Below are 12831 nucleotides of genomic sequence, written 5' to 3'. Positions count from 1 at the left end.
GGATTGTATAAGAGAAAGCATGCATCTCAGGCGGTCTTTAGGCTTTTAATCACATTTATCGAGTTTGCAAAGAATATTGTATGTATTTTCACAAAATGAGATCATGAATGTTGAATGAATAATAGGCAACATATTTAAATGGTGTAAATATATACTCATATTTTCATAAAGGCCAATAGGAGGTAGCTAAATCATAAATTTCAAGAGTTTTTGCTTTTTAATATTTTTTTGTGGCAACCATGATGCGTTTTTCATGGTTCTTTGATGAAAAAGTTGAAAACAAAAGCATTTATTTGAAATATTTTTTTTTTTAAAATATATAATGTCTTTACTGTCACTTTTGTTTAATTTAACGCATCCTTGCCAAATTAAAGTCTTATTTTCTTTACTAAAGAAAACCCTACACAGTGCCACAGTGCATTTAATGCGATCGGTTAATTAAAAACTGACAAGTTGTCTCAATAAAACCTCACCATTTGCTGTCGAAGTAAAACAAGTCTTTCCTCCTCCTCTCCGCTAGTAGGCGACTGACGAAACTCCTCATAAACTCTCGCGATATTACCGCGTCTCTCCTGCTGGCTTCCTTTTCCGGGAGTCTCTCAAGATGGTAGGTTCACGTCTCATTAGTGAATAGCAAATCTACAATAATCCAAACGAATCTACTGTAAATATGAAGCATATCAGAGTAGGAAATACCAATAAAGCTTACTAAAGAACTAATGCACGCTTTCAGGCCGTTATTGTTCGGATGGGACTGATGTTTATGGAGATGTTTAGCAGCTTCGGGTTCGCGCTGTGGTTCTAAAGCGTGACGGATTCTCAGTTTTACTCTGAAGTTGCTGCGTATCTTTAACGTGAGATTTAGTAGGAATGTGTTTAACACGCTATCAGTCGAGTAAAGGCCTGTCTGTGGCTGTGTTTCCCAGGCGGACGCCGAGCAGAAGAAGAAGCGCACCTTCAGGAAGTTCACCTACAGGGGTGTGGACCTGGACCAGCTGCTGGACATGTCCTAGTGAGTCTAATAAAGTCTTCAGTGGATGTGTGACTGAGCACTGAAGCAACGAGTAGTAACAGTTTCATAATGTTAACTCTGATCTGTTTTAAGTATAAACTTGTTCAGATTTCATTATAAATGCATTATGATTTAAGGATATTTGTATTGGGAAACGATCAAATACTAATTGTTTTTAGTGCGTGTGCTATTTTTAGATCTTCATTTGTAGATGTATAAAACTATTAATTATAATTTAAAATGTTCTACCACCACAGCTTAAATCTCATTGTTTTTGTGACCGACTGGAACTAATTCAATGTGATCAGTCGGCTCTTAGGGCTGTCACTTGTCAGTGATCTATGGCTCTGTGTATTAAATGCCACTCCATCTGAAAGCACGTGATGGAGATTTACTACTAAACACAGAACCGGCTTTACTGATTTATCGTGCAGCCCTGGTTTCATTATTGTGACCTGAACTTTAGCATTCTTGCTTATTAAGCCGACCTTGTGAATGAAGGTTTTGTCATCAATGATCTGATGCTGCTTGTGTGGAAATGTTGATTAAGCCGGTGTGTGTGTGTGTTCCTCAGCGAGCAGCTGATGCAGCTCTACTGTGCCAGACAGAGGAGGAGGCTGAACCGCGGCCTCAGGAGGAAGCAGCAGTCTCTCCTCAAGCGCCTCCGCAAGGCTAAGAAGGAGGCGCCTCCTATGGAGAAACCAGAGGTGGTGAAGACTCACCTGAGAGACATGGTCATCCTGCCGGAGATGGTTGGATCCATGGTCGGCGTTTACAACGGCAAGACCTTCAACCAGGTTGAAATCAAGGTAGGGATGAAGCATGCGGTTGAAATGCTCGTGTGTTGGTGCTGCTTTTTGTGGCTTTGCTGTAAAGTCAAGGACTCTTTGTCCCATTAAACCTCTAAATATGGCTGATGTGTTTTTATTAAAGAATGAATACGCAGTGATTTTTATTTGTTTTTATAGCTATAATGATTTGTATAATTGTCTCTTTTCAGCCTGAGATGATTGGTCATTACCTTGGAGAGTTCTCCATCACATACAAGCCTGTTAAACACGGTCGTCCAGGTATTGGAGCCACTCATTCTTCCCGCTTCATTCCTCTGAAGTAAAAAGTAATTGAGTATGTAAATAAAAGCCTCCAAAATAGCCTCTGACTTTGTCTTTTTCTTTATATCGGCTGGTCTTGTTTGCCAAAAAACTGGTTCATTTACATACTAAAAAATCTCTGCTTTTCCATTTGTGTGCCTGTGAGTCCAGGCTGCAGGTCATCTGTCAGATTTATGCAAGGTTTTTATACTCTATAAAAAAAAAAAAAATCAGTTTAGTTGCTTTGCATCATTGTTTTTGTCTTTAAGAGCAACGATATTTGAAAATGAGATGCTAATTAAATGTTTAATTTTTTAGTTTTAATGCTGATTTCCTATCTCGTGAACTTGAAATGCCAGCTTTCACAGCATTCACTCAGGGTTTCTACAGGTATTAAAGTCTTAATACATACTTTCACTAATTATGTACAAGTCTTATATACTTATATTAAATGTTACACGCTAAAAAAAATAAATATGTATACATCCTTAAGTCTGAGAAACTGAACAAGTACGCTTAAAACAACATGGGGACTGAAAACTTGTTTTTCCTTTGAAATTAATGTTGATTGAATTTTTTGGCAGATCTGCTTGTTTTAATCGTAAACTTAATTGATACATTTCTCAAAGACACTTTTTGCTTAGGTAAATATCTTGATTTAAGATTATAAAAGTTTGCACTAGAAAACAAGGCAAACACTAACTTGTTTTTTTAATGGTGATCAGAAAGTAACAGTAAGAGTTATTTCCATATTCTAGTTTAGAGCAGAGGTATTCAAACCATAAACTTTTTTTTGTGTGAAATGTATTGAAAAGTAGAGATCAATTGGAAGTTTCATATTCAAACTTTGAAGTGTTGATACGTTTCCAGAATGTATTTACGTATGGTGTTCCGTTAATTTTTTTTTTCTTCACCACTTGGTCTTGAAAGGTTCTTAAATTGACCATAAAATCTGCAGAAACCCTGTGAACACAATAGATAGCCTACCAAAGTCAGCGTTTGTGCTTCATACTAAAGTTCATAGGTAATCTCTAAGAATGTGAGGCAAAAGCAGATCAAGCTTTTTATTTTAGACAACCATTTTTAACACTGTTTCAATGACAGGGATAGAGTAATTTCCACATAAAAAGACTAAACTAATATGAAATAAAAAAAACTGCTTTTCACATGGCCAGAACAATATTCTGCTTTCCACCACAGCTGAATAACTCAGAAATGGACATCATCTGATGTCAGTCAAATAAAATAAAGGCAAGTAATAGCCTGAAATAAATACAATAGATCAGTCTATTTACAATAAATGCTTCCAGTAACAGTATTGCACTGTTAAATCACATAATATTTCATCTTGAGGTTATCACTTTTGGGCTAACAATATCATAGCACATTTTATCCCATTTACCTATCCCAGAGAGTACAAATCATTCATTTGAATGGACTGGCGTTATGTGTATGTAAAAAAACAACCTTTAAGGATACTCGTATAACTCGAAAGCAAGTAAAATCCATTCTGCTCTGGGACAAACATCCATCTGAGCTGTTCCTATAATCGGTTTCCTGCAGTCATACACCAACGGGTAAATATACAATGGCATCATACATTCAGTTAAATTTGGCCCACATGCAAAAGCAGAGCAAATTGAACGCTTTTAAATGTATACCATCACTTGTTTATAGATAGACAAGCTATTTCATGCCCTTAGATCTGATGTCCACTGTAGCCTCTGTCCCAGTATTGATGCTTTTTGGTGCAGTTGTTGGTCTTATCAAGTCTGGTTGAGATTTGGATGGTGATTTGGGGGCGGTTTTTGGTCTTGTGTCCTCTGGAGATTTTGTAGTGGTGGACTTTGTGGGGGCTGATTCCTGCTTGGGTTTTGAGGCGGTTGCTGGCTGCCACAGGAAGAATTCGTGTAAGAGAGTATTAACTACATCAGGGCACTCCATCATGACCATGTGACTTCCATCATCTATGATCTTCAGGAACCCCAGCAATAGGATCTACAAAAAAAAATGAACACAGTTAACGTTTGTGCACACCAAAATTTGTGGTTAAGGGCCACTACAACTCACAGAAACCCCAGGAGGAAAGAGCCAAGTAAACAACTACAAAGCTCTAAGCTTGGAACGTAAACTGATTGCACCTCTGCCATACGTTGGTCCTCTTGCACTGGTACAAACTTGTCATACATGCCGTGAACCAGCAGAACAGGCACTGTGATTTCAGCATGGTAAACCTCGTCACCCTCCGGCCAGTACTGTCCACTCATCATGGACCGTAGAACGAAGGAAGACACGTTGAAGGCATTGTTCTCTTTAAGTAGTTTCTTTTCTCTCGTTCCCTGATGGGCAAATCCAGCCCTGGAAGACAGAAAAAGGCATCTTTTATTAGTTAAAATCTACTGTGATTGAACATAGATACTCATGTTCAAGCTGGCAAAGAATAAGGCAAGGACAATGTTGGTTATACTTTATTTCGATAGTCCACTTTAGACATTTTACTTACTGTGAGCAACTTTTCAACAAGGCTGGAATAAACTACACAACTTTTGCCCAGATTTGTGCCATGATTTACATGCTAGTTGCTGAAACTCAGAGCCAGTCTGCAGGTTTGAGTTGACAAATTTCATAGAAAGTCGATGTCTTCAACCCTGTTCCTTCGGACCCACTGTCCTGCAGAGTTTATCTACAACCCTAATCAAACACACCTGAAGCAGCTCCTCAAGATTGCTTGAAAAAATACATTCAGGTGTGCTTAAGCAGGTTAGAAAAACTTTGCAGGACTGTTGGTCACCAGGAGCAGGGTTGAAAACTCTGACTTTTGGCAACTAGCATCAACTTGTCCAGACTATAAATTGGGGCAAAAATCTGTGCAAAATTTGCATAGTATATTCCAGGCTTTAGTTAAAAGTACTAAATTAAATAAACAAGGTAGTTGCCAAACATAGACACTCATGTTCAAGCTGGCAAAGGGCAAGGCAATGACAAATGTGTCCTGTGGACCATTATTCTTACATGAGAAAGCTCCAGGTGAGGCACGGGGACAGGAAATTAAGGACACACGTGGGCAAGTTGAAGACCGAGCAAAGACTGGGCTCGAGTGCTGTAGGACCTCCACCGTTAATCATCACCATTTTATGAACTTGTTCCGGATACTCATGAGCCAGGAAGGTACAAAACGAGACCCTGCAAGTCAAGAAAGACAATGCTAAAACAAGTAAGGAAATGTATCTGCATTTATCAGGCGAAGGCATAAATTTCCTTACCCATAAGAGTGTCCTACTAAAATATTCCGCTTCTTTGCATATCTCTTGAAGATGATCCTAACGTCCTCAGCCAAAGCGTAAAAGGTATAGGCAGCGGGAATCTGAGGAGCGGAACTTGCACCATGGCCAGCCAAGTCTGGGGCAATGACCTCGTAACCAAGTTGGGAAAAATAGTCCAGTTGGCTTCCCCAGATATCCAACGAGCCCCCGACTCCGTGAATGAAAAACAAGGCCACGTCAGAGTGAGTACCTTTGCAGCATGTGATCTTCCGCTCACAGTCAATCACAATGGAGCGTTTGGGTTTGCGACGTCTGCGCTGCACTTGCTGCAGATCCTGCTGAGGTGCAGGTTTGCTATCTGTAGCTTGTCCTGCGATCGCCGATCCCGGTGTGGGTTCAGAAGCCTGGGCTGCTGGGGGAGCCTCACAATTGGAAACATCCGTATCCATATTGTTATCTCCATTCTGATAGCGGACCAACTCTGGATGGGTGGCTTCATTGACGTTCTCGATCAGAAGCTGTCCATTTCGGTACACTGAGATTTTGCGCTTGCAGGTGACCGAACCCCCTTCCCCAGTCCCTGGCTCCTCAACCACTGGTCTGTCTGGGATAATATGCCGAACTCTCAGAACCCTTCCTGGCTTTACCTCAACAAATTCAAAACCATCGGTGGGCTCGGAGGACTCAATAGGGACCACAACGTTAGTAGACTTCCCTGTAAAGCAACAGAATATTCCATCCACAAAGCTGGTGAGCATGGTGAACACCTGGGGAAATAAGAAGTAGGCCTATATTTGGGTTCTCAAATATTCAGTGCTTTAGTACGTATAGGCTTTGGCAAATTTGAATTACCACACATCAATTTGGCAGATCAATTATCCACGTGTTGAGTGCAAGCAAGCTACCTAGTTTCTCTTGTCAAAAAGTACGCCAGAGCATGATTTTGCCACCAACGTAGACTTAAGTCAAGGTAGCGGCATATTTTTGACAGGAATGAAAACGAGACAGTGAGCGATAGAAATAAAGTGCATTCAATGGATTGTGGTATTGTTTAACAAGTAAACGGAAAGCCAACAAAAACTGCACAGAAGTTGTGAAAATTACGTTATCTAGGACCTATACAGTGCATGCCATCGCAAAAACTGTAACTATCGGTTTTATAAATGTTTAATTCAATATGGTGTCTAACCTGACTAAGGTGTCATGTTGGTTTGTTTTTACTCCAAATATAGTACTTTGGTGTCATTCTCATAGGACCACAGAATTATGGCACCTACTAGCATCTTCATTCATTAGATCTGTTTCAGGGTGTGAAACATATGACTCCCTTGCCAAAACTCAAATCCCAAACTCCGAAACATATCTTATTAGGATCATTATAGGACAATATACTAATATCAACACAGATATCATTGTTCATCATGAAATTATCTTTACACGTATGGCAAACTAATTGTGCCTCAATTTCCTTATATATATGACCCAGGACCACAAAACCAGTCATAAGGGTAATTTTTTAGAAATTGAGATTCATATGGCATCTCAAAATCTGAATAAATAAGCTTTCTATTGATGGGATAGGAGAATATTTGGCAAATTTACAATATATCTTCATGGATCATAATCTCTACTTAATATCCTAATGATTTTTGGCATAAAAGAAAAATCTATAATTTTGACCCATACAATGTATTTTTGGCTATTGCTACAAATATACCCCAGCGACTTGTGACCGGCTTTGTGATCCAGGGCCACATATATTAAAATAAGCTTAAAAATAAAAATAAACATAAGTGTAAGAAGCTTTTTTGCTTCTCACTGCAGTAGTGCTTTGGTCTTCATAACAGGGGGTTGGATCAGTTCGATTTTAATTGCCAGATGTTACAATGTCATTGATTTTTATGAGGCAGTTAATCAAACGCTCACTGTTGGATTCAAAATTAACATGGTGTGTACTTTGTAACATTCTATACTTATGCATTTAAATAGATAATGGAAGATTTTTTGTTTTTTTAAATATAGCTGCCAAGAAAAACAAATCTCATGTAAATAACTGATTGAATATTTTTTGAAAGCATTGTAATTAGTTGCATCACAGCTCGGAAAAGCCTTTCCTTTAGTTAAGGCTTTGGCCTTGTAGGTTGCCTCCAGTGTTTGATGACAAATAAAAACATTCCTTCACAAACTGTACAGTGCAATATCTTACCTGATTATCGATGTTCCCAATACATGAAAAAGATGGATTGTTTACTCCAGTAGCTTCTCGTCCCAGTGTAATGAAATTGTGGGCTGGTAATCTGCTACCCTCAATCCAATAATCAAATCCAAATTGAATCTCTTTCCACGTGATTAAATAACTTTAAAGATAATTTAAAGTCTTAATTTGATGTAAAACCTATAATAATAAAAGAGCAACAACTACTGTTTTTCGCTTCCATTCACTCCCTATCTTCCAAATCTACATGGCCACAGTAAGAAGTCCAGATTAAAGCGGATTACACCTGTTGAGCATATGCTGTTACAGCCTCGCTGAAAACATGCTCCATTTATCAACCACCATATATTGTCTTGAACTTATGAATTACCTTGAAATGTACATTCAATATGGCTCAACACAAAACATTTTTAATCTCATTTTTATTGATTCTCCAAAAAAAAAAAAAAAAAAAAAAAAAAGTTGACCTCGAACATAGAAACTGGGAAGGCTTCACAAGAACATAGAAATGCAGGTGTAATTGTGTTAAGTAACGCTGCAACTCTTTCAACCAGATTTTGACTCAAGATGGGCTCCTCTCTGCACACTTCCCCCTCAAGAGGTTTTAAAAGCTTTCTTTACTCAAAACATTTTGCATGCATTGTTTTGTTAACCTTGATAGAGTCAACACATTTCAATCTTTTCAACAAGAACAAACCAACAAACTTTGCCAGGAAATGGCTTGAAACAGCTGACTTAACCTCACATCATGTCTCCAGCCACAAAGCACACTGTATTAAGCCTCATGTGTAAAGCTCCTCCTGTTTGTTGTCCCCGATCATCCACAGCTCACCAGCGCCCTCTGCAGGTTAAGAGAGGAACCGCTGCATAAGCTGCACCCAAATCTCAGAACTCCAAAATTAAACTACAAATCCAAACAAAGGAAAGACACTTTTAAACTCCAACCTGGGAAAATCCCATCGTATTTTGAAGGCAAACAGACTACAAGTGAATCAGCGCTCAGGGATCAAGTCAGAGATGGAACCAGGCATCTGAAGGCAAGTAATCCGTTTATGATTCTGGAACGAACACAGCACTGGAAACCTACGTGACAACGGGGGAAGTGAAAGAGACTGACATTTGTATTTCTTTACATCACTGGTAACGTCATCCTCAACCTGTGACAACAGAAAAACAGTCCCAACAGTGCATTCATGCAGAAGTATGCACCTGCTAGGAAGACCGTCATGTTACCAACACCAAATACTACATCTAAATCTGCCGAACGTGCCTGTACATTTCCGAAATTTCCCTTTGTGCACGCTGAAGAGAGACGCCTGTGTGCTTAGTGCCTGTGTTCTGAGTACATCATGAAAGCGGTGATTCACAGCTGAGACTACTAGGGACTTTAACACTGCATTAATAGTGTCCTAACAAATAGATTTTCACACACGTCTTCATAGCAGACATTCATTTTTATGTGCTTGTTGAATTTAGCTGTACCCGCCCCCCCCCCCTCGCAGTTCAGAGTTCAGCAGAATAGTCAAAGCTGGCAGTGGAGACCCATCGCGCCACACATGTTCAGAACAAGGCACTGACTGCATCAGGAAGCACTCAGTAAAATAATAATAAAAAATAAAAAAAAGCACATTGTAAGAGAAGTGTTCTTCCATTTTTTTTGTTTCTGAGATGAAATTCCTGTGTGGTATGCGGGTGTTTGGGCTTGTTGTGTCCGTTCTTGTGCTGTTGGATGGTAGGTTCTTCTATGAGTCCTCGTTCATCTCCTGGCTGTCTGTCCGGGCGATTTTGCGGGGAGGCGCTGGGCTGCCGCCCTCTCCTTCTGCTTGCTCCTGCTCTCGCTTTTTAGCTGCATTCTGCAAGACATGGAAAAAAAGTATATGATCATTCCAGTAGCTAAAGGTTTATGCAGGAACGATTTTTCACCATGAATAAGAATAATACAACAATTTCTAATTAAATATTTACTGTAATTAAAATATCAAGTCATTTTAAATGTATATATATATATATATATATATACATACACTTTTTTGTTTTTTGCTTTATGTACCATTACACCGTGTCCTAACCAGATGCAATTCCACAAGATTCCAGCACCGAGCGAATGTCAATTAAAAGTCACAGCTAATCAGAAGAGCGTATGGATGGGCTCCTTCTTAAAGCGCACTGTACTTCCAACAAAACTGATAAGTACATAATCTAATTCATAAATATTAAAACATTTTAAAATGCACATGTTGGTTCACACGGAGTTCACAGTTTGAAAATTTTTGAGGAAGATTGGTTATCCACTTTTAACATGAAATAAAGCACTTATTCAGTAGCTGAGTGCTATTATCAGTGCTATAGAATACATGCTGTTGCTCCAGCCGTGATGTTGCATAAATAGAAACACCTGCTGGTGACAAAAACTCTAATGAACTTGGAAAATATACATTTTTATCATGTTGCATCTGGTGTTACATTCAACTACACATAAGGGGAGACCTTTGATATTCAGGCAATGCATTTTCTTTGAGTTTTTATGAGTTGATTTATCCATCAACATGTGGTTGCTCTGTCAAATGAAGAACACTTGCCTTTTTGTCCCACTGTTGATGAAGATAACGCAGAAGGATGTTTGTCTTCTCTGTGACGATGACTGTGAGGAGAGAGAAAACCTCTAAAAATTAGGCTTCAGACTGAAACCTAAGTGTTTTTCAAGTGTCATCAAGTTTCATTTTTATTATCCAATACAGGTCTATATTTGCACAAAAGCCTTCATCCAAGCACTCACTCTGTTCGGAGGGATACTCTCGTGTAGACAGATATACTGATGGCCTTCTGTTCTGTAAGACAGAAAAAATGGACTGTTAATGATTTAAACAAAACCTGAAACTGTAATTCACAACCGTGGTGTGAAAACGCTCACTGAATATTCAGAAAGATTATGTTAACAGCTTACAAAGAGCATTGTAAAACAGCAAATCTTACCGATGCTTTACATACAGAGTCTGCGTGAAATCTGCTGAAGTTTGTCTTGTTATACACAGGTAGACCTTTCAGGAAATCTGCCTTCAAAACATTCAGAGACAAAAAGAGATTCAAATCAAACCTTCCCCTTCAAAACCAAATCAAACCAAATCAAATCTTGCTCGAAATATACCAGAAGTGCTAAATTAACACGCTTGATATTAGACAGGTTTAGAGGGGAAAACACATTTTTCTTGGTGTTCACATATTCCCGAGTTTAATATGAACATGATTCAGTGAATATAAATGGTCTTTTACAAAAAAAAAAAAATACTGTAGCCTCCTTTTAATCTCTAGAGATCTGCTGAAAGTGTACATATAGGCACACCATTAAACACCATCCCAGAAAAATATCAATTGCTCATGACTGACCATAAAATCCACCTGCCAATGAAAAGAAAGAAAGCATGGCGCATTTAGCTAGCAATCAATGACAGGAGAGGACTTGTCAGCTAATATTGAAATACACAAATAATAAATCTGAAGAAATGAATCTCATATGCATGTATGCTGAAAGAGTAAACTCAAATGCAGATGGAGGATGATGCTTGTCAACCTCTGGGCGTTGCCAGTCTAGTCCACTAGATGTGCAAAGGACATAAGCTTCATCTTTATTAATACACGTTTAATTAATCATAACAGCACTAGGGAAATGAACATACCCAGGTCGTGACTGCTGAACACAAGCTTTGGCAAGTCTCGCTCGCGCTTCTCAGCATGCTAACACGCGCTAACACATTAGCATACAAAAACGACATGTGTGCGGAGATTTAAATATCACACAACCACCAAATCCTCTGGTAACCATTAATAAACGTTTTATAACCGAATTCAAACATGCTAACGTGTTTATTTCAGGCTGTTGTAGTAATAAAAGTGTTTATGAACTACCCAGGAGCGTCTGAAGCGGCCTAGCATGCTAACTTGTCAGCTAAAATCTCATCGATACAGTTCAGATGTCAGTATTTTAGATGATATTTCAACGCCCAATCCTTTGAAGCTGTGGTTACTCAGCTGTGACGAGAAATAAGATGACGTTTTGAGTGCAGGAACTTACTTTGTCCATGGTGAAGAAGGTCAGTTCGGTCCTGTAGGTGTGTTTGTGTTCAGACAGGCCTGAACACTGACAGGAATCAGAGATTTGAAGCCGGTGTTGTGTCTGAGATGATCTTCGGTGACGCTGGGCGGAGCTTACATGAATATTCATGAGCTTCCGGTTTCACGTTAAAGCGCCACTGAAAATATTGAATAAGAAACGCTTCAAAGTGTGAAGTTCAGCAGGTATTCAGGCTACTTGAATATTTGTGTTTATGTACCTAATTTATTTTGACAATCTTTAAAACTGTTAATAACTGATATAAATGTATCTTTGCTGTTGTTGACATAATAAAGTTTCAGTTGTGATCATTCTGTGGTGTTTGCTCAGTTGGTAGCTTATATAACATCAACCCAACTTTAGTAATAAATTAATGTTTTTGTAATATATTTAAATTGTAATATAAACAGTGTTCCCAATGGTTAGAAACTAAAAGATCAAATCATTATGAGGCTATTTAGCATTTATGAATACAATAAAGACAGCAGGTTATTTTGGTTCTAGTTTTAATCACAAATGTGTGTATAGAGAAGACAATATAACCTAACCCCTCCTCTATTCTATTCTATTCTATTCTATTCTATTCTATTCTATTGACTGAATGGCTAGATGTTCTATGACACTATATGTGTCACGAATCTGGTCCATGCTCTCCCGGTCAACCACCACTAGAGGTCACCCGTTCACCACATTGACTTTTTCACTCACAACACACTGGACTCCATTTCCCACAATTCATTGCATTGATGACACGCACAGCTGTTCACCATTATCTCGCCCACACCTGATTATCATTTCTCAATCACTCACTCACTATTTAAGTCTGGGACTTGCTATTGCTCACTGCTGAGTATTGTTAGCCTGTCTGCACTACAAAGCGGTCTCCGTTCCTAGTTTTCCCTCGTGGTTTTCCTGTGTTCTGATTCTTGCCCGTGTTCCTGGATTATTCTTTCTGCCTTGCCCTGTTTGGATATTGTACGCCGATCGTTGACTACGCCTGTTTCCTTGACCACGCTTCTGTCTTGCCCTCTACATACCTGTCTGCTGTTGTTTGACCCTGCCTGTCTTGACCATGTCCTATAATAAAGCTTTGCAAATGGATCCGTACGTCTCACGTCTCGTCAGCCCCGTAACAATATGAG

General features: G+C 38.9%; 3 protein-coding genes across 4 annotated transcripts; 1 reads left to right on the top strand and 2 right to left on the bottom strand.

Annotated features, from left to right (window-relative positions):
- The first annotated feature begins 585 nt into the window (after positions 1-585).
- LOC306857076 (small ribosomal subunit protein uS19) lies at positions 586-2164 on the top strand. Its single transcript, XM_079396746.1, has 4 exons — positions 586-607; positions 927-1012; positions 1587-1821; positions 2013-2164. Exons 1-4 carry the CDS (start codon positions 605-607, stop codon positions 2124-2126), a joined length of 438 nt encoding a protein of 145 aa, XP_079252872.1. The 5' UTR covers positions 586-604; the 3' UTR covers positions 2127-2164.
- Positions 2165-3153: 989 nt separating this feature from the next.
- Positions 3154-7858, bottom strand: LOC306856846 (protein ABHD8-like). The gene is made up of 5 exons (XM_079396335.1): positions 7573-7858; positions 5367-6133; positions 5116-5286; positions 4245-4461; positions 3154-4101 (listed from the first exon to the last, which is right to left on the bottom strand). Exons 2-5 carry the CDS (start codon positions 6122-6124, stop codon positions 3790-3792), a joined length of 1458 nt encoding a protein of 485 aa, XP_079252461.1. The 5' UTR covers positions 6125-6133; positions 7573-7858; the 3' UTR covers positions 3154-3789.
- A 128-nt stretch (positions 7859-7986) lies between these two features.
- LOC306856733 (DET1- and DDB1-associated protein 1-like) lies at positions 7987-11773 on the bottom strand. 2 transcript variants are annotated; one of them, XR_013783038.1, is made up of 6 exons: positions 11651-11763; positions 10555-10635; positions 10358-10409; positions 10161-10222; positions 8527-9434; positions 7987-8422 (listed from the first exon to the last, which is right to left on the bottom strand). XR_013783038.1 is itself a non-coding variant. In XM_079396160.1 (5 exons), the coding sequence occupies exons 1-5, from the start codon at positions 11657-11659 to the stop codon at positions 9324-9326; spliced, it is 315 nt and encodes a 104-aa protein (XP_079252286.1). In that variant the 5' UTR covers positions 11660-11773; the 3' UTR covers positions 7987-9323. The 2 variants fall into 2 exon arrangements, 1 of the variants encoding a protein (XP_079252286.1); XM_079396160.1 differs by having other exon boundaries at positions 7987-9434; positions 11651-11773.
- Between the last annotated feature and the right edge of the window lie 1058 nt (positions 11774-12831).

Source organism: Barbus barbus (assembly GCF_936440315.1).
Source record: "Barbus barbus genome assembly, chromosome: 37".
Taxonomy (NCBI): domain Eukaryota; kingdom Metazoa; phylum Chordata; class Actinopteri; order Cypriniformes; family Cyprinidae; genus Barbus; species Barbus barbus.
The sequence above is the reverse complement of the archived record's forward strand: the minus strand, read 5'-3'. Positions and strand labels throughout refer to the sequence as shown.

What these genes read in the sequence shown, in the direction of transcription:
- LOC306856733 (XM_079396160.1), bottom strand. An exon ending in AGAGTATCCCTCCGAACAGA is followed by an intron (nt 10,223 to 10,357) that starts GTGAGTGCTTGG and finishes CTCTCCTCACAG; the next exon opens with TCATCGTCACAGAGAAGACA. An exon ending in ATCAACAGTGGGACAAAAAG is followed by an intron (nt 9,435 to 10,160) that starts GCAAGTGTTCTT and finishes CATGTCTTGCAG; the next exon opens with AATGCAGCTAAAAAGCGAGA.
- LOC306857076 (XM_079396746.1), top strand. An exon ending in CAGCTGCTGGACATGTCCTA is followed by an intron (nt 1,013 to 1,586) that starts GTGAGTCTAATA and finishes TGTGTTCCTCAG; the next exon opens with CGAGCAGCTGATGCAGCTCT. An exon ending in TCAACCAGGTTGAAATCAAG is followed by an intron (nt 1,822 to 2,012) that starts GTAGGGATGAAG and finishes GTCTCTTTTCAG; the next exon opens with CCTGAGATGATTGGTCATTA.
- LOC306856846 (XM_079396335.1), bottom strand. Translation starts at nt 6,124, where the DNA reads ATGCTCACCAGCTTTGTGGATGGAATATTCTGTTGCTTTACAGGGAAG. An exon ending in TTAGTAGGACACTCTTATGG is followed by an intron (nt 5,287 to 5,366) that starts GTAAGGAAATTT and finishes CTTGACTTGCAG; the next exon opens with GGTCTCGTTTTGTACCTTCC. An exon ending in AGGACCAACGTATGGCAGAG is followed by an intron (nt 4,102 to 4,244) that starts GTGCAATCAGTT and finishes TTTTTTTTGTAG; the next exon opens with ATCCTATTGCTGGGGTTCCT.